Source organism: Myzus persicae, unplaced genomic scaffold (assembly GCF_001856785.1).
Source record: "Myzus persicae strain clone G006 unplaced genomic scaffold, MPER_G0061.0, whole genome shotgun sequence".
In the NCBI taxonomy this organism is placed as follows: Eukaryota; Metazoa; Arthropoda; class Insecta; order Hemiptera; family Aphididae; genus Myzus; species Myzus persicae.
This window is the reverse complement of record NW_019104042.1, coordinates 649-27,900: the sequence shown is the minus strand read 5'-3', so window position 1 is coordinate 27,900 and position 27,252 is coordinate 649. Positions and strand designations below refer to the sequence as shown.

The 27,252-nt window shown below is 35.3% G+C and overlaps 2 protein-coding genes across 2 annotated transcripts; both read right to left on the bottom strand.

Moving 5' to 3' along the window:
* Window positions 1–1,018: 1,018 nt before the first annotated feature.
* Window positions 1,019–4,862, bottom strand: LOC111037929. Its single transcript, XM_022320777.1, has 4 exons — window positions 4,616–4,862; window positions 3,947–4,427; window positions 1,663–1,784; window positions 1,019–1,353 (listed from the first exon to the last, which is right to left on the bottom strand). The coding sequence occupies exons 1-4, from the start codon at window positions 4,655–4,657 to the stop codon at window positions 1,147–1,149; spliced, it is 852 nt and encodes a 283-aa protein (XP_022176469.1). The 5' UTR covers window positions 4,658–4,862; the 3' UTR covers window positions 1,019–1,146.
* A 6,030-nt stretch (window positions 4,863–10,892) lies between these two features.
* Window positions 10,893–26,429, bottom strand: LOC111037925 (formin-like protein 20). The gene is made up of 10 exons (XM_022320774.1): window positions 24,803–26,429; window positions 23,201–23,374; window positions 22,483–22,660; window positions 20,590–20,858; window positions 19,737–19,864; window positions 18,300–18,567; window positions 17,367–17,583; window positions 15,403–15,703; window positions 14,320–14,532; window positions 10,893–12,354 (listed from the first exon to the last, which is right to left on the bottom strand). Exons 1-10 carry the CDS (start codon window positions 26,412–26,414, stop codon window positions 12,232–12,234), a joined length of 3,483 nt encoding a protein of 1,160 aa, XP_022176466.1. The 5' UTR covers window positions 26,415–26,429; the 3' UTR covers window positions 10,893–12,231.
* Between the last annotated feature and the right edge of the window lie 823 nt (window positions 26,430–27,252).

Below are 27,252 nucleotides of genomic sequence, written 5' to 3'. Positions count from 1 at the left end.
GAGACTTCATAGGATATCTTAAAACTATAAAAAATATTTATNGTTATTTTGTTTAACGTATGGTATTATTTCTACTACACTTGAGATCTTGAGATTTGAGACTTCATAGGATATCTTAAAACTATAAAAAATATTTATTCAAATTGGAAAAATATAATAAATAAAATGAAGTGCTGCATTCCTTATTGTAAAACAGTATACAAAAGTAGAACTTTTGGTATACCTAAAGAATCATTCGATTTGTGGGAAATTACACTAGGTATGAAATTGAATGAATATGTTCTCATTTGCCAAACGCATTTTGAGGAAGGGGATATTATTAGGACATGGGTATCTGGTACTGAGTATATTTAGTAGAATCTTTTGGAAGAATATGGTTTCTCGGATGTGTTAACTGCTAAGTTTTATTTTAAGACTAATAAATATATTGGTTGGTTGTATTATAGCTTGATTATTATGATAAAATAATAAAAATCTATATGACTTACATAATAATATTAAAATTACTGTTCAATTTATACAGTTTGAAAGCAGACTTCAATAAAATGTTTGGAAAATGATAAAAAATTGTTAAATTAAATTAGTAAAAAGAATAACAACATTTAAAATTCAGTAGGTAGCCGGCAGCGATACGGTAATTTACTGTTCTCTCTCAGACAGCGCTCCCTGTAATTTCCAGCACCATGAAGAACTCAATTTGGTGCTCACCTTATCATATGCCGTCGAGCAACCTGTATATTATCTTAAATCGTGGTTAGATCGCATAAACAATTATATAAATATAGGATACTGAGTGTCTGAGTGGGAGGAGTAGGTATAATGCCAATGCAGTTTTCCATCCCCACAATGTTAACGGTTTATAAAAAAAAAATTTTTAAACATAGGTAATGATATTATTGGAACATAAAATAATAAACGTCTATGGTCAATAATTATATTATTATAAAAAACAAAAAATAAACTATTATATAATATTTTTTCATAATAGTCATAGTTACAGCTATAGCGAACAGTTAACCAGGTACCTATTTATTTATATGAACTATATCATTAGGTAGGTATATTGTATTTGGAAATATTTCAATCAAATTATGGGATCAGTTACCCAAGTGCATAGACTTATAAACTAAGTTTAAATGGCTATGGTTAGGTGTACCTATACAGAAGTACCAGACTTTTCAATACTTTAAAATAAGATTTAAACATCGTTTTCGTGTCGCTGTAAAAAAGTGATTCAAAACGTAACTTTTTAAACATTATTTGATCACAATACAGTTGTAATTCAAGTTGAGTTAAGGCGGGAACAAAACGACTAAATTTCTTTAAACAATAATGGAAATCGGACAAATCGTTCTGCAACAAAAAATAAAACATGAATAATTACCTAATATTAGGCCTGTACAACTACAATAGTAGGTATCTCTAATATTTTATACAAAAAACCGTTTTAAATTGATGAGTTTTGTTTTGAAAAAAGTAATGTATGAGTACAAGCAATCATGAGTAATCGTCAAATAAATTGATTCATCGATGACACTATTTTTGTTAAAAAATTTGTCAGTGTTTGTATAGTTTTTTTTACATACTCGAAACTCATTAAATATATTATAGGTACCCAACTAATGTTTAATCATAAAATGTATATATTATTATATTATCTACCAATGCAACGCACGGTTCTAGCGACATATTGTTGATGACCAAGATGTTTAAATGCAAAAATTTAATATGTGGCAAACATCGGTGTGTCAAATTTGCGTTGAATATCTTTAGAGAAATCAGTCCTAAAAATGTATTAAAGACAATCTTGTACAAGTCGAATAATATGTAACAATAAGTAATAAGTTAATAGAGTAATAAAGTTTCGACCATACAGAACACCATTTAAATGAATTATAAAGTATTTAAACATCCATTCTTTAAATATTTAAAATACTATTAAACGTGCATATATGACTCCATATAAGCTCTCCAATAGATACCAGAATTCGTCTGGGTATAGTTATATGGACTTACTTCAGCTCTTTTTTGGAATATCACTATTCTTTTCATCGTGTGTGGACAAATAGTTAACCTAATTTAGCATGATACTATACTTGCGCTTATTTTTATTCATACACAAATATCTATTTCAAGTATGATACATTTACAAGTATGATTTTAAAAATATAATAATAAATACTCTAGTTCACAACTTTCGCCTACTAAGGACCAAGTCCGGATCACGCCATTCCTTTATATATATATATAGGAACTATATGCACCATCATATGCAAGCACACGGATACGTAAGCACATATATTATAAGGGTATCCATTGTACGTTCTATATACAGCCACTTTATCTTGTTTGCCCACTACTTTCTACTCCAAACCGACAGTGAACGGGGTCTGTTTGATGATTTAGTTAACTTTACTTATAATTTAAGTATCTAAAAAATGGAGACGTAAGAAGATCTGAAAATCTTAAATATTTCGGTAAATTGATTATAGGGGAGGGGGGGGAGTATTCAACCAAAAATAATTTATCGTCTTCTGCAGTTTCTCGGTAGCTCTTTTCATAAAAAAAGAGCTGAATATAATATTACAAAAGTCAAAGTGGTAATTTTGGATTTCTTAGGATTCGGGGTTTAAATTTTTTAGTCTGCGAAATAATTTTCCACCTGCAAAGCTGTCGTGCCATCTACGCCAAAACCCTTAATTCTGACCCGCATCTACTATAATGGAGTAATGAGTATAGTATAGACCAGAGGTTCCCAAACTGTGGGTCGCGACCCAAAAGTGGGTCGCGATTATACTTTTGGTGGGTCGCACTATTTTTTTAAATAATACAAAAATATAATCATCTATTACTTTTCGTTGATGTTCAAAGTTCAAATTCAGTTTTATCCTCAATCCTTATCTGTGAGTATGACAATTACGAGTTTACCAGCGGCCGTATCAAATACTATATATTATACTTATTATACATTTTTTTCGTAATTACATAAAATGTAATAAAATAGTTTAATTTTCTGTTGTATGGTAAAAAAAAAAAAGGTCATTCATTGATATTGTGGGTCGCTATATTTAAAAAAAAATTCAAAATGGGTCGCACAATAAGAAGTTTGGGAACCTCTGGTATAGACAGTATAGTGGCTAAGTCCCGAGAACTTTACGTCCACCAAAGCCTATATTTAGCATAGGACTAATCGAAAACTTACATGTTATATGAGGAGTGAGGACTGTGTAACACAGCGGTTCCTAACCTTTTTCATTCTACGCCCCCTGTAAATTTACTAAAATCTCGTTACCTCCCACCCTTAAATTAAAGTTTGGGAATATTTTTTTTTTTGTGAGTGGTACAAATAAAACATTTAAAATAACTATATATAATATAATATACAAATATTTACTTTTATTGTTTTCATAATTTAAAAAATGTATTATAAATCAACTTAGGTACGAAGTAAAAATATTAAGTATAAGAAAAAAATATTGAATATATTAACATAAAGTATAAATAATATCCCGGTCTATCGACTCTATCGTTATAAGTACCTAATATATAATTGTTATCGAGGCCCGATAATCTTTTAACTAATATAGTGATTTCAATTTTACACTTTGTAAAATAGCATAATTATTTTCGTAATTCCGTCATCACTATATACCCCCTGCCCCACCCCCGAGCAGACTCTAAATTCGGGAACCGCTGGTGTAACATTATGTCGGATATTATAGGCCACACGAATAAATGGATGGTTTATTTGTGCCACACAATCAACTTGAAATAATAATTTATTAAGATAATAATATTTAGATAATATAATTCTATATAGTGCTGTTAGGGATGTGACAGTGCGGTACATAATATAATATAGTGCCTATAATAATAGGTATATGCACAAATGCTCAATCCGACATTGCTCTGATGTTACCTGCAGTAAAATACTTTATAGAAATACCTTTGAGATTAGAAACCGGCAAGCCGGACATAATGTCGTCGTCGAGACAAAGACAGTTGTCGATCCACAGATGTCTCAAACCGATGAGGTTTTCGAACAACAGTTGCAAATCACCGGCCGACAGAATGTCGCCGTTCCGGATGCGTAAGCTGGACAACCGTTTCCCGGTACGCAGCACGCACAGGCTGCTGTCCAACGAACAGTCCAACGACGTTAGTGATTCGAATGCGCATTCTGGTATCGCGAACGTCTGAAGTACCGCGTTGAGCCCGACGTCCATCGATGTCTCGACTACTCGATTAACGGCCAAAGTCCTGATACGCTTCATGTCGCGCAACGATTCCACGAACTCGCGCAGACATTCCATGTCGGCGTGTCCGATTGTTAAGTTCAAAGTCAAGTGCCGGAGATTGTGCAGCCTGGACACGGCCCCGACTAGACGTGCCGGGAGGTGATTGATCTCCAACCATTGCAGCGACACCTGCGTGATCGATTTTAATATGTTGTGCAATGTATTGTATATCAAAATGTAATAAATAAGTTTATTAAATATTATTAAAATGTTGACAATTTATTTTATTTTTAAAAGCTAGATGAAAATATCAAATGACTGTGTTGTATGTTGTAATGTATCTCAATAATAAATGGTATTATTATTGATTGTCTCACTTGTAAGGCTAATGCCGATTCGAGTTTTTCGTAATTGATCATTCTGCGCGTGTTCAAATATGGTTTGTTCTGGCTCAACAGCAGGGACTTGAGCCGAAGTGACCTGGACCGTATCTCGCCAAATATGTGGCAGCACAGATTCAACCGCAGGCTGTCCACGGTGCCGGCCGCGGTGCTCTGTAAGTACCCAATAATGTTGGAGTCCGACAGCCCGACGTTGGAAATTCCGGCCACAGCCGCGTGCACAGGGTCCAGCCAATCGTACGTCTGACAGTTGTTGATGCCAACGTCTGTCACGTTTGGGGCGCAAGCCATGAGCACGTTGAAACACTCATCCGACACGCCCACCTTGTCGAAGCGCACGCTGCGCAACACGAGCATCGGCCGCCGGGGTTTGTCGGCGAAGCACAGCCGTCCGATGTTCTCCAGCCGCAGTTCCTCTAGTCTGACGCAACTGCCGGTGATCGCGTCCAGAAACGAGTCGGCCAACCAGTTCAGGCTGTCCAGGTGCAGCGACACGACGGACGGTGGCCAGCCACCGACGTTGCCGAACGCCTTGCCGAAGTCCGAGCGGTTCGAGCCGTGGAATTTCAGACAGATCAGTTTTCTCCAGGGCTCCCGCAACGCCGTCGTTTTGAAGTCCTTGAATCGCCGTCGCCGGTCGTCTACCCGCAGCCGCTGAACAGGAGCGGTGTACACGAACAGCTCTCGTCGCAACAGCACCGGGTGCAGGGATGCGTACCGGAACGTCTTGTTGACCAAGGCCACCCGCCGCCGGTCGTCAAACGACAGGTATTCCAGGATTTCAGTGATTATCTGCAAAAGTCAAGAGAACGAAAGTACCTATTGCTGCACGGGGATTCGATCGTAAACTGAAGATCGATGCATAATATTAATTATTATCAATAATAATAATACATTTATATATATATGATAATCAGTATTTGGGTCGATACCAGAGACATTTGTCGATTGAGCTATAGATATAGGAACATGACCAAGCCAAATATTATAAGTACGAAAATATTAAATATTAGTATTCATTTTTTCTCAATCCAAGTAGACAAAAACAGGAGCCGAAAATCATTGTACTGGTAAGGTTATATATGACAAAGAAAATAATTGGTAACTACATACTTATATTATATATATATAAGGAGCAGTGGCGCAGCTAGTTTTATAAAAAGGAGAGGGGTAAGGTATAAATTAAACTGTTTTTTTGTACAGTTTTCGTGTATAAATAATGCATTTATTAGGGGGAAAATAGGCAATGGCTTAAACACCCGACTCCCCTGGCTACTTCACTGATAAGGTGGTAATATCAGGAAAATAATAAACCATATATTTATTAGCCTTTCGTGAAACTTATATTTAGTCTAACAGATCAAGAAGGGACTAAAAAAAAACCGTTCGACTAGACAAATGGTAGAAGTCGTTGCATTTCCATGTTGTTTTGGTTGGCTATTGCCTATTAGATTTATTATGCTAAGTAAGATTAAAATTAATTTCAAAATCCTACGAAAAAAATATTAAAAGTTAATAATTCATATTATTGTATTTAATGATTTTGTAGTTATATAGCACATTTCTCAATTTTATTTTTTTTTTTAGAGTATATTATTTGATGGTTAAAGTTAAAATTATATGTTTATAAATTTAATAATAACATTTGAAAATTCGATTGTAAAAAAAAATATGTTAAAATCTAGCTAGGTATATCTATTTTGAGAGTCTTTACTATAGGTATTATTGTAACCAGTGGCGTGCCCAAGGTGGGGGGGAGGTTAGGGGTTATATCCCCCCCATTCACTTTTTTTTATTGACTTCAACTTATTTAATTATTTTATATTAATTTAAATGTACTTTTACCAAAACATTTATAACATATATCCCCCCCATTGAAATTTCCTGGGCACGCCACTGATTGTAACGTGTTTTTAAAATACCTAGTTAACACATAATTTCCAGTTTTTACTAATAAATATTAATTAGGAACAAATTATAAAACATAAAAAATATATTTTTTGGTAAAATATCTGTATTTATGAAATTTGTGAGGAGAAGAAAATAAGTCCATATTTTTACTATTGTTATCACATTATTTAGGGCGTGCATATTTAGTACTTTTTAAGTGAATTAAGTTCCAAGCCTTACCTATTATGCATTTTATAATATAATATGTTTAATATACACACCTCGGGCGGTAACGTTTCCATTGTATAATAATATTATCACAGCTGTAATATAGGTATTTTAAATTATAATAATGTAGTGTTTCGACGCTTCGATCTTTTATCGTTGAATGTTCTCGACTACCTCTAGGTCCTACAAGGACACGTCAAATAATAAAGCAATGTCGCCAAAATCGAGAGGCCGTACGAGTGTAGGGTGGTTTCATCGTGACGAAGAGTTGCAAGATATTACATTATAATCAAAATAGTAAACGGTTTGATTCCAAAAACGAAACCCTCAGGTACGTATATAATATAGAACCGAATGCAAATATAAAACTTCATTTTTATTGCATAGCACCATAGATCGTATGTTATTATGTTATCAACCATAGAATATTAGATTATAATTACATAGGTATAGTATAATTAGTATTGTTTTGTACATTTTTGTATACGAATGAAAACTATTTTATTATGTGGACTGTATCGCAAATTTTTTTTAACGTAAAGAAAAAAGTGACACATATTATTTAATTCAACTTGTCACAAAACGGACGGTACTTGTCGGTCATGTCGGAGCGCTCGTAATAGACTGGTTTTTCGATACTATAGGGACGCTACGATGATACGGCGGCGAGGGTCGATTCTCTTTATCACTAATCGCTCGCCTATCGAAATAATACAATCACGATGTAGAGAATCTGCAATCTAAATACAATAAATAGACCGTCAACCAACAGACCACCCGCCTAAAAAAAAAAACATTTTCAACAGGATGTACATACAATTAATTAATAAACAATTGAAATCATTTTTTTTGTGACCAAAAACAAATTAAAAAAAAATATATAAACATACATTTTTTTTTTTACGTGTTATCATTTTACTCTGTGTTATTGCCTTCCAAAGGCAGAGGACATAATTGCCCATTTATACAGACCCTCGACTGTTTTGACTTGCACTATCCGTATTATCCCACCATCACCTTGTTGTGTGTGCTTACGACACCTAATCTCCATTGCAGTGCGGGAATGTTGTCTTCTTTGATCAGGAAGGGTGTTGACCAGTTGCCTCCCCCACGGCTGTTACCGGGATTTTAAGGATATACCAGTTACCCGCAGCCAAATGTACCAGTTGCCCTCAACCAAGTGTGCCAGTTGCCCCCAACCGAATATACCAGTTGCCATCACATGTTAATTTACCACGATCACAATATATAGCCCGTAAAATAAGAGAGGTAAAATAATATATAAAATTATAGAAAAAAATTCATACGCTTGGAATTATATATTTATACTATATATACCTAATATAGTATTTTGCAATAATTACCAATAAAATTATAATATAAATACAATAATCAATAAAATAATAAATATTATAACTATGTGGCATTTAATGTGATAATTTGCCAACAAAAGTATAGTAAAAAATGATATAAAAAAATTTCATAATAAATAATATAATAATAGTGATAAATGGCATATTCAATGTAATAATTATTCAACAAAAAAATAGAATAAAATGATTTAAAAAAATATAAGCCCAATATAATTGTCGTTACTCGTTATAATAATAAATCGGCTATTGACTTAGACGCGTCTAAAATTACGCATTTTTGGTAAAATCCTCATATTGCACCCAGTAGGCTATTATTATTAATACAATTTTCATTTTATCTATTGTATAATATATTATATTTATTATTTACCTATTACAAAATACAATATCATGATATTATATAATTGGAAGTATCCGAATTTGATTCTATCATTTTATACTATTTACCTTATTTTTATAAATTGTTTAATATTTTACTAATTAATTGTATAATTACCTCCCCTATTATACGGACTTTATATCATGTATATAGTAACATAAGAGGGCAACTATTCGGTTGGGGGCAACTGGTACATGCCCATCAGGACCACGGAACCTAGATTGACTTCCGGACCTTTCCTGCTTGACCATTTGGCGCGTTCCTGCAATTGTCCCAGATATTCAGTACTCCAACGACGCCATAGTAACTGTGAACATTGCGTGACTCGACGCCATTTCGTTGGACGATTTATGGGTACTTCTAATAAATTATAGGCTCAAGCATAGCGACAAGAGTCTCCCACTAGGAAGTGTGCTAGAGTAATACAAGTAGGTTTGGACGGGTCGAACGATAATGGAGTTAATGGACGAGAACTTAAGTATGCTTTAGGGCTTGTAGGAGGGTAGCTAGTCCTTCAAAAGTCAGATTTATGTCGCCCAATAATTTGCCTAACAACGATTTCATGGACTTCACCGCTGTCTCCCACAGCTCACCGAAACGTTGTGAGCGCGGGGAGATAAAGTGCCGTGATACACCGACGTCGGCAAACGTTTTTTTCGTACAATTTTAATGCAGTTTTGATTGAAATAGTTGACGCGGCTCTTTCAACTTGTTGTTCGCGCCGACGAAGTTAGTCGCGTTGTCTGAATATATTGCCGCGCTTTTTCCGCGTCCGTCGAAAAGTCCATTTAACGAGCGACTGCGTCGTGAGATCGCATACTAATTCAATACGAACTGCCTTAGTGGCGAAACAAACAAATACACGCGCATATGACTTTATTAAGGGGGCTCGATGCAACAGACTGGACTTTATGAAAAATGGCCCTGCGAAATAATATACACCTGCACATTTAAGGAATGGACGCGAGGGCTCGACTCGATCAATAGGCAGGGTTCCTATAATCAGCTGTACTGTGGTCCGTGATAGATTTGCTGCGGAAACATACAACACACATGTGTATTATAGTGCTTACCAAATTGCTTCTGTTTATCGGCCAATAATAAGCATATTGCGGCTAATACCGCTTACGGCCCGCCGCGCATCAGGCGTTCATGTTGATCGCAAAATTCATAAATGTACTGTCACCTGGTAGTACGATCGGGTGCCGGTGTTGTATATCAGTTAACAACGCATTTTTCAGCCCACCAGGACGAAGCGTATTAAATCGTACTCATAATCTCATCCAAGATGGGACGTTGGCGTAATAGCTTACTTTTCCATAATAAGCAGTTACCATTTTTTAATTCACGCAACTCGCTAGCAATATAGTCAGTTTGTAGTGTTTGTACCATTTTTATTAATGCCGTCTTCACGTTATCCAACTCACAGTCCATACAGACACTGAGCGGACTACTACATTTTATATTTTTTAATAACACATTATTTTTAAGACATAAACACCATGCGACTATCCGTATACATTTTGATAACGACGAGAAACGATGTAAAATTCAAGTAAATTCAAATTTTTATTTATTAATTTTAGTTTAGTAATATGTGAAGAAGAAGAATTTTTAAGAATAATTAAGTAATAATAATAATTAAGAATAAGTTTTCTGGAAGAGATGGTATGCCTAAATTTTGAGAGGACATAGCCACTCCACTACTCCACCCTCCTAAGTTGAACTTATGTCCATAATATAATTGCATTGTTCATTATTATATTAATTCCGCATATTTTAGTTAAAGGTTTAAATGTATAGCTTACATATTATGGTATATGTATAACATTAATATGATATAAATAGTTATATAGGCATCTGGCTATAATTGAATTAATAACTTTTCCGCTGTAAATGCTAAGAGTAAAATAATATGTACAAATAATATCTTGGACCTAAGTAATGAAATGTATTTATTTAAATTAAAGTCTTAAAAGTTAATTATGTGTACTAACTATATAGGTACTCGATGAAAGGAAAACCGGACAAATGTGAGGAGAAGCGCTGGAATGCCATCAGAGAATGTCCATTCCGTGGAACTGGAGTAACATATTTATGTGTTTGACACATACTTTTATCTTTTTATTCAGCTCATAATTCATATGATAATAATATAAAATGGTTAAGGATAACCTATATTATGTGTAAACACAATATCTTAGTGTTTGATTATTATTCATTGGTATAGTTGAGGTGGTTATAGGCCATTTAGACTCCCGTTCTCATTTTTAGGAATAAAACTTTTTTTTTTGAAGTTCATAGAATATACAAAATACAAATATATATATTTTTAACACGCATACAATTTATAATAGTAATATTATAATCTTCCATTATATAAATAACTATAATTAGCTATAAAATTATAAGGTAATAATACAACTTACATATGATTGAAGTTGAGAGTTATAGCCTTAAACAATAATTATAATAATAATAGAAAAAAATTTAATAAATAATATAGTATATACAGTGTACACGCACATAAATATTGTTGAAAATATTTATATTTTTAACCTTCGATCACGGTCTTATTTAGGCATTACAGTATGTGCAGGTTGGTGTGGTGAAAAAAAAAATATGAGTAGAAAATCCAAAAGCCGAAATTTTCAGTACAATAATCATTAATCGTTTACATATAATAGCCAAACAAGCATACCTAATAGCATCAAAGGAGCTTGTACACTTGTAATAAAATATCATAGTTGATAGCTATGATAAAATATCATCAATGTTGTTATTTTGAATGTGCGCAAACGTTTATAATATGGCACTAGTCTATTGATAAACGTAAATTCGTTAATATATATTGAGACGGACGATACTCTATTACTATACTTTGACACGAAGAATATCGCAATTAAGCTCAAATATTTTATCGTATTAAATATACAACCATATACCTATAGATATATAATATTTGATATGATACATATTAAATAGATCGACAGTGTTTACACACACACATATATATATATTTAATATTATATAGATATTTCCGACACTTTTCCGCGTTTATTACTTTATATACAAACACGTAAATACCATACACAGTAATACTATATTTAAAATTATTTACCTATCTGCGTTACATATACACAAATATTAGATATTATTTTATTGTGTAACGTCGTTGATACTGTTTGCTATAGGTAAACATAATATTATAATGTCTTCGGCCGCTCTCGGGGTGACATCACCAAGTCAACCGGTCAATGACGTCACGCCAAAAGCCCGAAGTCCAAATAGTGTTAAGTTACAATTTATTATTATTATATAGGTACTATATTTTTGTATTTATTACAAAGACATTTAACTATTTCATTAAAATATACGGCTCTCGGACGCTTATTTGTATACTACCTAGTTCATGTATAAATATTTAACATAATACAATTACAATTAACATAGGTAATTATTATTACACGTTTGGTTATTTTTTTTTCATCAATGGCATATATATATGTGTAAATATATGAAGGGTGTACAACAATAATAACATCGTAGGTTTATATTACTATTATCTTATTGGGTTACGCGTAGTAAATGCGTTTTGTGTCCTCAGTCTGTGTCGCTTAAAGTTTAAACGATGATAATAATAGTATATGTAGTACACTTGCGATGATCGTCATCTAAACTGTATCGCGAGATTTTTGTCTTCGGCATAATCGTCACTGTCATCATCTGTAGTAGTTTGAGCGGCTTCCAATTGTGTACGTGCTCAGCGGAATGCAACCGGGCGAGAACGTCATTTCGCCCTGCTGCTGTTCGTAATCCACGTCGTAGTAAATTCCGCTCTGATTCTGTGTCAAAATCAAAACAAAAAATAAATAAATAATGAGTATAATGATAGCACGAGAAAGCATCCAAGACGACCGTCGCATAAGTATGACTTGGGACAAAAGTAAAGTCGGGAGAAAACAAAGATGGCTGCGGATTGTAGAATGACTGAGTGTCTGTGTCCCGCACCAAATATATGATCCGCGATGTACTCATATGTTACAGGCGGAAAAGAAATTGGAACTTGGAAGTTATTACCAATAGAAATATAGTTCGGTTTTGATCTGTTTCGTTATTTATCGTATCGTAGATACCATTACTAAATAGCTATTAATGAATTGATAACTTTTTTCAGACTTTTTGCCCTCATTTTTCCGCTGTTTTTCATCATTTAAGTAAGCGTAAAGACCTTTTAGACGACGGATCCTTTGAATCCGGAAGTGTTTTAAGATCTGTGATAGAGATTTTGATAGGCTAGACATAGCCTCCAAAAATAATTCCCATGACACAGAAAAACTCGTTGTATCTATCATATATTATTAAAACGTAAATATTATTTATGACTTGAAATTTTTGAAGGAAATTCGTTTGAGCGGAACCGCTAAGTTCACATAACTGTTGACTGTTGCCATATTTAACACGTATGATATAGACGATATGGTATACAATATAATACATATATATGCTCAGATCGGCAGGTTATAGTACCGTTTTATGCATGCAGTTATGCAATACAAATAATAACAGCGTTCTACCATAGGTCTGACAAATATCAGGCAGATTGTAATAAGTAATAACCGTCAAGTTATTTAAATATTTAAGAGGAAAAAATTCAATTAAGAAACGAGGATAAACATTATGCGTTATTTAATTTTAACGTAGAAACTGTGTCCGATCATCGGACTCCGATGTCGTTCTACCGATGATGAGTCAATTTCTTTACGTCCGTATACTTTTTTTACATTTTTTTTAACACACGAAGCTTCACCGGCAAACGTTAATTAAATTAACAAATTTATTGGTTTTTTACTGAAAATACGTTTCAGAAGAAATATTTAACGGGATTTTTTGTCGAGTAAGAGTTTATTATTATTTATTTCCCATGATGACTTTATTAATATAGTACGTCTCATAATTAGCAAGCAAACAATACTCTGCGTAGAACTAGAACGCGTAGGCCGAAGAGGTGGTGTTGCATAATATTATAGTCTTCAATATTGTCATCGGTTTTCTGATACGTTTATTGTTTATAATGAGGACCGCAATCGAAAAATTATAGTATTGAGTTTAATTTAATTAATTTTCGATTTGTCACGGAAACTGTAAAGTATTTCAAACGGGTTTACAAAATATAAATGTATTTTCCAAAATACTCTAAAATTTTTTTACAACAGTTGGGAACACCTAGGTAAATTAACTAATTTTTATTGTCTTAGCCCGACAAAATTATTCAAAAATATAAATTACAATTAATCCCTGAAATTGAATTTATATTTTTTTTTAAAAAAAGTATTTATAATTTGTTGTTTTTGGTAAAATTTTAAATAACCAAACTGGGTTTTCTTACTGATTATTTTGTCGCAAGCTTTTTTATTTTAATACTACTATTATTATTTCCTAAACATGTTAAAATCAAGAATAATTTTAAAAATGAACGATGACGCTTCAAGTTCAGTCTAAAAACGGCAGGTGGTCGTATCGCCTATGTTCCGTCACCTTTTTAGTGGATAATCGAATGGTCACAAATTACTTTTTTAATACTGTAACAGGGCAAAATTTAAGACGGGTATTTTTAAATACACAAAACCTGTTCTCCATCTATTAACTATAGAAAAATTCTTCTACCCCTCATCCTCTCAGCCAATTAAAATACTCCACTGCAGATGATCACTAGTGCATCATCGTCATATTACATTTATACGTGTCGTGTCATATGTAATATTATATAATTTATAAGTTTATAGCAAACTGCAAAGTATTGTACTCACAGCCAGGGAAGATCTACTTTTCGGCCTGGAGGAAGTCTGGAAGCTGCGGCCCAGCAGGTCAGTCCGGTCCTCTTCTTCGCTGGTGCTCGACTCCGGTGTGCGGAATGCGTGCGAAATCGTGCTCGTGCCCGGGGGCCGGAGCCTGGGTAGTGGCATCGGTGCTCCGGCGTACCCGAACATGTTCGACCTCATGGTGCCGTTTACCGGTTCAGGCTGGAAACCAATCAACAGATTATTTACGGGCATGAGTAGTATTATTTTAGAAAGAGGATAAGGAACGTGGTTGGAATTCACTTTATGCGCATCATAAGACGGCCGATAACAATTTATCGTTCGAAACAATCGCCTGTAATTATAATATCCGGTTTCTATTACCGATGATACGTATATAATTGCAACTGGAATATTTTTGTTTTATTACAAAGAAGTTGTTCGAAAAAAATTTTTAACAATAATAAAATGTATTATACAGATAAATGGTAACTAAAAATGGTGATGTGTATACATTACAGGTATATTGGATATATTGAATGATTATAGTTAACTATTTATTTATAATCATTTTAAGTCTAGACAAGTGTGATGAAATTTGACCACAACTATTCCCACCGTCTAAAAATTGGACGGCTATAATATTATTATTATGTGGTCAGGGTTAGGATGTAAATGAGTTATTTAATTTAGTCGAGCACATTGCAGGCTAAATTATAAATCTATTTGTTATGAGTGTATGAAGCATAGAGGCAGTTAAATTATATTTCAGTTAGAATATTTTTTAATTTTTAGCCATTTTTAACTATAAATTCATCTTGTATTTAACAACATAAGGACACTTTAAAGTTACAGGCATCCGAACTCTGATTATAATTAAAAAAAATCTATTTGTTTGCATTCAATGTTTATAGGTCAACATTTTACGAAATTAAAAATTTAACATATTATAATATATATACAATATATAAGTAATTAAAGCAATGATCAAAAAATCTAAAATAAACGATAAACCCTAAATAGTGAGGAATTCAATGTATGAACACCAATATTGGCAATTGCCAACAGATAATGTGGGTATTATATACTCACAGCGTAATGATTGGCGTGCGCCATGGCGTCTGCTATCTGTGCCCACCTCATGCGGTCCTCGATGGACACCTGGTACGGTGGGCCGCCGATCACGGGCGTTTTCACAGTGCTGCCACCTGTCGGCATGTACCCGAACACGGGCGAGCCGACTTTCTGCTCCTTGTTCCAGCGGCGACTCCACGCGCACAGACACACTAGCGTCAGCACGATGATGGATATGGCGGCGACGGACGAGCCGACCGCCACGCTCAGAACTTCGCCGTCGATCTCACACTGAGACCCGTAAAACGATCCTGAACACCTGCGACGGAAGAACAACATTAGAGGATATTCCGGTTAACGGCGCAATGAAAAAAAATAAAAAAGTATAAAAAAATGTATCACAGTGCTAAGCCGAATTCGCAGCTAATTCGTGTTTCGTATCGTGTCGATCAAATCGCATTGTGATTGGACATTACTATTTGGGTATCACGTAATAACCAAGTTTCAGCAGAGTATACCAAGAATTGACTATAGTTCAAATTTTAAGCCAATATGGTTACCAGTTGTAACCTTAGTTACCACGCCCTCACACCACACGATGCACGACGTAGGTGTGTAATTTTTTTTTGTTATTAACGCCTGTGTTATTGTTTACGATATAACATAATATATGATTTAGGACCTGCCGGTAGTGCACCTGTATCAGTGAGTACCGACACAGTACTGGGCATGTTGTAAATTTCTGATTTGGATTTAGTAATGTACTCCAAGTGTGCATTTGTTCGTGCGGATTATTGTTATCGATATTATTATTGATTAAAAATGGCATTGCATTCAGTGTTAAGTTATGGAAAAATCGATCTAAAATGCACACGCCACACACAGTTCAATGAAAACAATACTAAAACAGCGCATTTTCTGCAACCGATAAATAATATTTAGATGATAATACCTATAAAGTATATAAAGTAGTCAAAAAAATTATACATCCATACGAACAATTTTTGAAATTTTTGAATAATTTAATATGACATTATAATACATTCGATGTACCGTTAACCACACTCGCACACATATTGTGTCTGCTCAACTGACCGGCTGTCGTAGAGATATAATATATCTATGGATTTTCGTGGGCGTCTATATAATTGATGGCGGCTTGCGGTTTGCATGAGAACAGAAAGGGAAACACATAATATATGCATTTATATGTGTGTATTTTATACATCATCGACCGCGATTATAATGATGACTAGTGCACACTGACCTACAAATTTTTTTCCATCCTATACAACCGGTAACCTATACGCGCTGCGCTTTATCGTAATGTACCTACCTATTATATGAACTATAACCGTGTAAAACGGTAGTTCCGATTTACGAGTGGTGAGTATTTCCTATTTACCGGGTGTTTTTTTTATCATTGAACAGTGAACACTTATTATTTCAAAAAGTATAAATGTTATTGAAAAAAAAAAATGTGCACATGGTGCACATACTTTTTGAAATAATTGATGTTCAATGACAGAAGAATCTCCCGGTATATGAACCACACAAGTACAATACGTGCCCATCATAATGTTGTGCAGACGGTGATCATATTAATATTAGCTTACAGGGAGTGTTGCATATGGTTTATTGGTTTGTTTTACTATGTGTATTATGTATCTATATTTGCAAAAACAAATATTATTCTTATAGTATTATTAAATTGTAAGTATTGTAACTATGGGCCATAACAATAAATGCTTACGTTCTTCGACATACTCAAGTCAACGGCTTTTGGGAAAAGGTGGGGTGTAAAGGACTATGTGAAAACTTGGGACAGTATCTGTATAATGTTATAATACTTTTTAGTAATATTTTTGGAATAAAACACAATTGCGTCGGTTGCAGAACCAGAAAAATCCTAAATTCTTTATGAGAAAGGTGTATGATACTACATAATATACGATAATGGTACTTATAGTAATGGTACTTACTTGCACACTGGCTGTCCAGCCTGGAAGAAGCATTCACCCCGTAGATTGCACTGGCCAGGGTCGCACGTCTCGCATGTCCGGCCGCTGCGCTGAGCGTTTCCGATCCACGGGTCCCTGTAGCCGTCCGGGCACGCGCACTGGAACGTGCCGAACACGTTCGTGCACTTGCCCAACGGATGACAGTCGTTCAGTTCCGGACTGCTGCACTCGTCGAGATCTGTACACGGATTGCAAAACATGAATATAATACAACATACATCTTTACATAAAATTATAACAAATAACAATATTATATAACACAAATACACAATTATATATCAATATTTAATAGACGACATAATAGGTGTGTAGCTTGGATCCGAAATTAGGTAAATTATTCTGGTTAAAAATAAATATTTTTGTAATAAGTATTTATTTGATGCAGTTTCGATATTTTGAAATATAAGATTTTTAGATGTTTTTTTGAAGTAAAACTTCTTCAGGTGAAAGTAAATACTCCAGAGGCGGTGAATGACTAGCCGACGAAAAAAGTCACTGTCTGTTTACCACAATCTTACATTATTTATAAAAAAAAATTAGACGGTGGATTGTACTTTTGAAATAAAAAAATACAATAATTTTAGCTGGAGTGTACAAGACGTGGTAATACTTGTTTATGTCATTTTAATTATTTTTAGATTTTAAAAACTGAATAATACTTTTTAACATCAAAATTCATTTTTTTTTTTAAATATCTGTTCGATTTTAAATGCTCATAATATAATTTTTGAACGCTTTGAATTTGTACTTTTTCTTATTTTGACCGGTAAACATGTAAAATCCTACTCTGTCCTTAACTGCCCGCTACAACAGTATACAATATAATGTCTATATTACGCTATGTAAGCTCAAGTAAGTGTGCGTAAGTAATTGTAAGTAATGACGGAGTTGTACCGTGAAGTTGCGAGATGGCTCCGGCCGGCGAATCTACCCACAGGCCACTGGTGCCCACATTGTTGTTGCGCCTCTGCAGCGCACCCGTCAGCTGCTTTTGCACGTCCTGCTTGACGGATGACCGCAAGTGTTCCGCGTTCTCCGTCAGCTGCACCGTGGCGTTCACCATGACCGGCATGCCGGGTGTCGTCTTGGACATGTACACGTTGTTGATCTTGACGCCGACGAACGTGTCCGAAAACGGTGTCATCGAAAACGCCGAATCGATCTGCGAGAAAAATGTTACAGGTACAGATTTATGTCGTTAGACAGGCACTATCGGGTACGTAGTCAGGAATTTCCAATTGGGTTTGGGAGAGGGTGTTATTAGGATAACAACATTAATGAACAAAATACAATATACTACCCATATTATTTACTAACAATTAATTATACTTTGAATGTTAACTTATATTAAATAATGGTTTTGCTGTCATACAATATTACGTACTTTTCGACAAGTTATTATAAATCTGTTATAAATAAACACAGTTGTTGAGTACTACACACTACAATACCCCCCTCGCTTCGCCACTACGGGGCTCTATTATTAATTAATATTTATCACTTTTATTTATCAGTGTGGCGCTGCATGTATGGGAAAAAAACCGCAAGACATAAATCAATTTCTATTCTCCGTTCACCATTGACAATAATAACCTATTATTATTAATCTTTGTTTATTATTTTTGTACATTTTTTTAAATCTATAACAAACAAGTCACGCATGCCGCTGCTGATCCGTCAGTGGATCATACATTCCAAACAGTCGAAACGTTAAAAATTTTCTTAAAAAACTACTTTCGATACAGTATAGTGTATAATATTATATTATATTTTGCAGTGTTTCGTCCTGCGGGTTTTTATTCCGAAAACTGAGTTGGATGAATCTTTGTCTATTTGATATTATTATATATCTAGCTACTATGTATTTAGAGTCTAAACTTTGGGCTGTACAATGTATTAATATACAGTACCTATTTTAATATAATCGACTGAACGGTATATTATTGATATATAATATATGTACATACATGTGTAGTGTGTATACGTAATGTATATAATAAGTCTTGAAATTGGGTAAAATATTATTTTTGGCTAAAATGAATAAAAATGTATGCTTTTTAAAATATATTCAAAAACGAAATGCATCACCACCCACCAGTGTCATTATAGTATCCATATATCGCGGTATAGCGCAACACGGGGTGCAAATTAGTGTCGAACGAAATACATTATCAAACCAAACAATGACGAGGAAAAGTACTAATACTATTCGATATTTGTCGACACCGGGTATTGGGTAATCTATTCACTGAGAAGTAATATTTATGGTGGAAAAACTAATAATTATATAATAAAGTAACGACGCGTGATAGGTATCTGCTGCATCCTTACCGCTCTAACGGCTTCGTGTTCAAGTTGTTGATATTCTTGGGTCTCGGAATCCTTGTACTTGTCCGTCCATGTGATCTTGTTGTCGTATAACCGATCAACGCGTAATGAAAAAACGATGGATACGATCCCTGAAAAAAATCGTTGAATAAGTAAATAATAATAAAAGCGCACACAAATACAATATAATGACGACAATATTAAAAAAAGTCATATTTACAACGAGGTCTTTTCATATCTAGGATTACCATTTTATTTTATATGAAAAATAAAAACGGAACAAAAATCTAAAAACTGTTTAATAAAATTATATTTTAAGATGTTTTGGAAATAAGACCCCGGTGCTATAGCCGAGGAGTATTGTCAGAAATGATGACGGTCGTGCGGATTCGTCCATTATAACACACTGTGTAATGTTATGCAGCTGTAAAAATATTGTTTTTGATTTGTTTGAGCAAAATTATTCTCTTTTAAACAAAATGTTATAGATATAACAATATTAGGACGGGACAATCTTCTAAAAATTGGACGAAAAGCGCCCCGTTAGACGTGTATTTGGACAACTGGATATGATTCTGGAAAAAGGAATCATCTCCTTTTAAACTCGAATGGTCAGTGATGGTTACCCGACACTAAGGTCACACACAAGGAATATTGTCAGAACTTCTGATCTTCGTGTAGTACTTTCTGTATAGCCGAACATTTAGTGGTACGAATTCGTTTGGCAACAGAGATGGATATTATAATATTACGGCGGTGTACTTAACGTCAATGATTTGAAAAAAAATTCGAACATACTTATACTTAGATAATAATTTATTAATAGGGCAAATATGAGAAAACACTGAATACTCACTGTGACACGGGTCCCGGTGCTTTCGCCTGCTGTACCCGGGCCTGCAGAGGCACGAGGACACGCCAAGCTCGGTGCGGCACCTTTCATGCTGCGCCGCATCACACGTCGTATCGTCGCCCACTATACAAGTGTCGATTCTCACTGGCGGGTGAGTGGGCCGTTTCCAGGCCGGTGCCGACGGTTTGCCCCCGCTTGGCGGTGACGGTGGAGGCGGTCCCGGTGGATTGGACGCACCATGCGGCTGCAGCACTTGGCTCACTGAATATGATCTGAAACCGAAAACACGACAACAAACATTAAACCACAGTAGGTACAAGCGCAAAACACCTAATGCCCCTTTAAAATAAAGAACAATTTTTCCTTAAAAAATCTGAATATTTTGTTTTTGATTATGCCATGTTTATTTCCTTTAATAAACCTGTTTTTCAATTTGTATGCATATTTTCTGTTCAAAGTAAAGTCAATGTTTCACATTTGATAGGCGTCTCTGGACCGCTCATTTTTTTAAAGTGTATTTTTTAGTTCAATTATAGGTATATATTTATTTATTTGATATAAAAGTTATATTATGATGATTATACGTATAGGTAACAGAAGTACGAGAGACGAATAACAGATACAATACATTGAATATTAATTAAATATTAATATATTACATTGATATTGTTATTCAGTAACAATTTAAATTCATAAAATAATAAGAGTCGATTAAAAGACATATTATATAGGGACTAAATTGAATAAACCGTGTAAGTATGTTCCCGAGTCCCCTCTTCTGTCCTATTTATGTCTATAGAACAGTCGTACGTCTTATGAACAGTAATTATATACACAATTATAAAGTATCTATATTTTATTATTCATTCGATATACTCGTATTATAATCGTTATAATAATACTTAATAATAATATGTAACTGTGATATTTTATAGCGCCAACGCGATGAGATATTTGGTACGGTCGACTACAAGTTTGGGTCGGAATACTTTTTAAGGACCTCGGAGATTATTTTTAGACCATCTCGAGAGAAAGTATCCCAACGATCATTATTCCACCGGGAAATAAATTAAAAACAACCATCACATTTGTACACGTGCACGTTATTACTATCACTAAACGATATATAGCATGGTATCTATTAATTTACCGTGGTCCGTATACATAATAATAGCTACGAATTATATTATATTCATACAGTAATTATTAATTTACTAATTAGTCGACAATTCACATTCCGTTATAAACTTTGCTCGTTTAATTTAGAACTAATGAACAATTAATTTAACAGCCTGTTTATCAGTGAGGCTGGTATACTCATATGTATACCTACAGTATATTATTTATAATAACCAGGTCACCAGGAATCGGGATTTTATGCCCTAAAAAACTTAAATATATGCACTTGAAGATGTTTTAAAATATCATTTATAATTTTTTTCTAGTTAATTTCTAGTCAATAATATTTGAGAATAGAGAAAATACTTAGATGTTTAGTTTAAAATGTCAAATATATTTTTATATAGTGCGTCAAATATAAAAAACAGTACACAAATATTAATTTGTCATTCGAAAATTATGTTGGATATAAATTAATAGGATATTATTATCTTATAATTTATAAAAAATCGAGATATGAAAAAAAATGAAATCTAAACACCATGAAACAAATTTATTTCGAATCAGATTTCTTCTATTAACTTCCCAAACAAATTCAAATATGCATAAATTCCTAAGTCGATTACAAAATATTGGTACTTTGCGGCGGCAGTGCGTGCATGTGGCTATTTATAAGATTCAAAAAACAAACAAATAAAATCACCGAATGAATGAATAAAATCATACCTAATGACAAACACTTAAGGCTATATCATTTAATATAGAAATCACACTCACCCGGAAGCAGCGCTGGTCGGCTTTATGGACTGAGGCGCCACCGCGGTTGGTTCCGCTGAGCCGAACAAGTTGATGTACGTTCGTTTACCGTCGATGGACACGAACTGCTGGTTTGGTTCTGCCGACGTTATCACGGACACTTCTCCTTTTCCGACGCCTGACGGTGATATTTCATCAGCTAAAATAAAATCCAAGAAGCACATCGATATAAATAATAGTATGATATAATATATCTGATTGAATCTACGAAATTTATTGCAAGAAATGACTAAATAGTCAACTAAATTGTCGAAAACAGTGACTAATCGTATATCTCGAATATTTTAGAATATCGATTTTGTAAATCTGGTGCACTATGTCATCAGTTGTCATGAAGTACCTATTAAACTTAATAACAATGCACCGTCACTCGTGTTCTTTGATGCTTTGTACTTTGTAGAAGTAATTGAGCTCGATAAACATTTATTTAACATTACAGTATTAACATTACAGTATTAGTTCATGTACAAATTTCCAAATTTTGCACAATTGTTGTAACTTTTATGTCGGGTCGCATAAAAAATAGGGTTAATCTAATGGTCTTTTAAAATAAAATGTACCAATCAATAATCATGGTCTACTAAATCATGTTTGAGGAACCATTAGCTCACTATTAATTTATTAAATGTTTAGTGATTGATTATACATTAATATTAATAATACACAAATGTTCGCTTACGATTCAGCAGTGCTGGCTTGTCACCCGGCCCTTGAATGGCGGACACCATTATGTCGAACACGTCACCTTTACTGGGCACCTGAACTTGGATGGGGCGTCTCTGGCCTCCGATGTGGGGTTTGAATTCCGGATCATCCAGCACGATCCCTGGACGTGAATAATACGGGAACCCTTCTGCGAAAACATTATTTTCCGATTATAGTCGACAAAGTATCCACCATTATAATATTAATATAATCGAATTGTTATAGCAATTCGTTTTAAGTTATAAATCGTACAAAATGACAAAAAGTGTGTATCTACTCATTGGCATAAATCAAAAAAACATCAAACTCATAATTATAATTTAATTGTGTATATAGTATATAACTATAACGATAATGATATTATATTATATAATCTTTATTTATGTGTAATGTGCGCTGGCTGGATTGGGCGGACTAAGTGCGGCTATCCAGTCCTGCATATGTGGCCAATATCGCATTACCTCGGATGTTGAACCCTACAATATTATATTACTAAGAATTTCATACATTTCAAAAACAATAATAATGCATTCATTTTTATTGGAACGGGTGGAATACTTCACATTTTTGAAAAAGTGTTGGACCTAATAAAGGTTTGATGTAGCCTACGTGTACTCAATTTCAGGTCCACATAATGTAAAGAAATTTATGTTATACATATTATATGCATTTTTAATACTTTCCACAGACGTGTACAAACGCGAACATAATACCTCCGTTACACGAAACAACGATTTTAGTAAATGAGATGCGAAAAAGAAGAGGTATACCTAAGCCAAACGTGTATATTTCACGTCGTCATGATGACAAAATTGTTAGAATGTTATATTCTATATTCTATAGTATGATGTTTTCTTAATTGTTTAGTACATATTCTATACTAAATATCTTACAATAAATAATTAATAAAATAAAATAAATTATACATTTATATACCTGATGTATTCAGTAAATGTGTTGTATTACTAATGACTAATGAGTAATGAGTATATTATGTATAATGATTAAATGATTTGTTTAATATGATATTAATTAAAATGTAATTACGTTATCTATATAGGTATACCTACAAAAATAATGTAACTTTTCAATAATTTAGCTGAATTTATTTTATATTTAACGTGTATGTTTATTGAATATATTATCAATAAGATGTGGTTATCTTATTCAAATTGTTAATATTTTAAGTCGTAAAAAATCTTTTCCACTCTTAACAATTTATTTTTTATGGGTACCAATTAGATTGTAAAAATCATATTATTAACATTTAATTACACACACACACACACACACACACACACACACACACACACACACACATGTATATTACTATAGTAATAAACTAAAAATTAGTTCTCTACACCCATCATATCATGTTTTATTTTAATCTTCAATGACGATCTGGGACCAGTATTTTACTTATATATAATAAGAACTGTATGGCTATACAGTAATTTCTATACTTAGAAAAATTCCCAGCTTCGGCCCAAGAGTGGGGAGGCGACTTTCCTCTTAACCTCGCTCAAACAAACTCATTAGTCATTATGTAAACTTATAACGACTATGTGATAGTTACCTGACTGTTGCGGGGTCTTCTTGACGGGCGCTGTAGGCTTGCTGGGGAGTTTGTTTTCGGTCGGCTTATGCGCATCGTCGCGATGAGGTTCCTCCGAAGTGGACGGCTCGAGTACTACGACCGCCGAACCGACGCCGGTTACGTGTTCGCCAGCCGGCGTGGTTTCCGGTCGCGCGACTGTCGTCGTGGACGTTGATTCCGCCGCGGTGCTGGTGCTTGTGCTGGTGGTAGTAGTGGACGTCGTTGTCGTGGGTGCGGCAGCGGAGGCGGCTGCGGTGGGATCGCTTACTCCGATAGGTGATGAGGGAACCACCGGTGAGGTCAAGTGATCGACGAGTTTTGACACTTGGATTCCGATCACACGGGTCGCGTTGATGTCGATAGCTGACCATGGTTTGTCGGTCGTGGTCGGTTTCTCAGAGACAGTGATCGCGGCCGGTCTGTCAGAGGGCGGCGGTGACTGAGACGAAGGCGCGTCCACCGTAAACTTTTCCGTCACATTTTCGACAGGTCTGGAAGCGGCTGGCACCACGTGGCCGGGGCCGTGCGCATGTCCGTCCGCAAACAAGTCGTACTCCTGTTGTGGCCTGGCTGTCTGCTGATGCTGCACCGGTCGTCTCGACGACGATGGCAAATGCGATACGTCGTCTTCGTACTGCAGAGATGGTGGGCCCAACTCGTCGTCGTTGTCACCACCATTGGTGGGCACCAGCTGTTCGGGCAGTGGCACTCCGGTCAAGAACGGCTTGATAAGGTTGGGCGGTTGAGGTGGCAGTGGCCTGGCAGGCTGTGGCACGTCGAACGGATACGGTGGGGGGTCTTTCGGCTTGTTCTGTGGTGGTAGCTGTTGCTGGTGCTGTTGTTGGTGCTGTTGCTGGTGCTGGTGTTGCGGCATAGGCACAAACGCCGGCGGTTCCAGGACAACCGAAGCGTCCGATATGCGGGGAGGTCCGCGGTTGTTGATGCGCGTCTTGATCGGCTGTCGGTAACCAGCTTGACCGGGCTGACCATTCAGTAGCTTAACGAACCCGTCCAGTATGTCTTCCATGTCACTGTTACCAGCTTTACGGGTCTGCTGACGGTCTGCCACCGCCGCCGCCACATCCATCTGCTGCTGTTGTCGTATCTGCGGCGGCTGTTGCGCTGCAGTATCGGGCTCCGTCGGTACGAGTGATCTGCCACGCGACGAAGCCCTCTTGGCTTCCCCCGAACCGATCTTTGTCGGCCCAACGTATTCGTAATAGTATTGTGACTGGGACGTCTGTTCGTCCGCCATAGACGACGGGACGGCAGACGACGCGATCAGTTGAGAGTCGTCGTGCAGCGCCGCAGCTGCCGCAGCCGATTCCGTATTTTCCGGCATTTCACCGCACGAGCCGCCGCCGCAGGCCGCCGCGGTCGACTTGAATTCTTCGGCCCGGGTCAGTGACATGTCAGCCCGCCTATGGTGATCGTCGTCGATCTCATTCGATTCTTGACCCGTCTTGGTAGCCTCGTCCAGATGCCGCCTGCGCATAACCCTCACTACTTCATCTGAACGTCCGCTGTCGTTTTCGCCGCATGCCACACCTGAAACACAAACCGTACGATAAGTACATACATATGACGTCATTGATTATTGCAAGAATAGTAATAAGAGTGTTAGTGGTGGTAAAGACGGGGAGGGGAACTTATCATTTTGATTTCTCTTATCGCCCTACGAGGACATCTAGTATATATCCTACTTGAGTTTACTGTGAGATCTGACTTCAAAATTATATTGCATTTCAATATTTGAAGTCATATTATAATCCTATTTTTTCCCAAACAATAATAAACTATGCGTTTATTGTTTATTCATACACGATAATATAATTTGCATTAGTAATAAAATGCGATAATTTAAATTTATATTATTAAAACAAAAAAGGCACCATTTCTTTTACGCGTGATACTCAGCCTGAATGAGGACTGCAATAAAGCGTATAGAATAGATACATTTTCTAAATTACCATTCGGGCTGTAATTCGAACAGCATTGCAATTTATATTCTGTATTTATTAAAAATGTGAATTCTGTTACCTACTCTATATGTTTATCACAGGCTGTGCTTAAAGGAGTCAGATGTATCGATAGTGTTCTGTATAGTTGACGAAATCATGTGTTTGTTTATTGATAAAAAAAAAAATACTATGTACGTAATCTGCAAATCTTTAGTGCCCTGACACGAGTGACGATCTACCGTTTTACCGTTCTGTGCATTATATATATCGTGGCTATAATTGGTGTATCTTATAATGAAATGCGTAAACGGAAATTCCACACGTAAAAATCGCACGATCGTCTTTAATCCCTCAAACGAGTGTTACAAAATATATTATATACGGCCGGCAATAATTATGTATTGAGTCACCACTCCCGTGTTTCATTATATGGGTACGTAATCCGCTGCAGTTGTTTCAGTTATAATA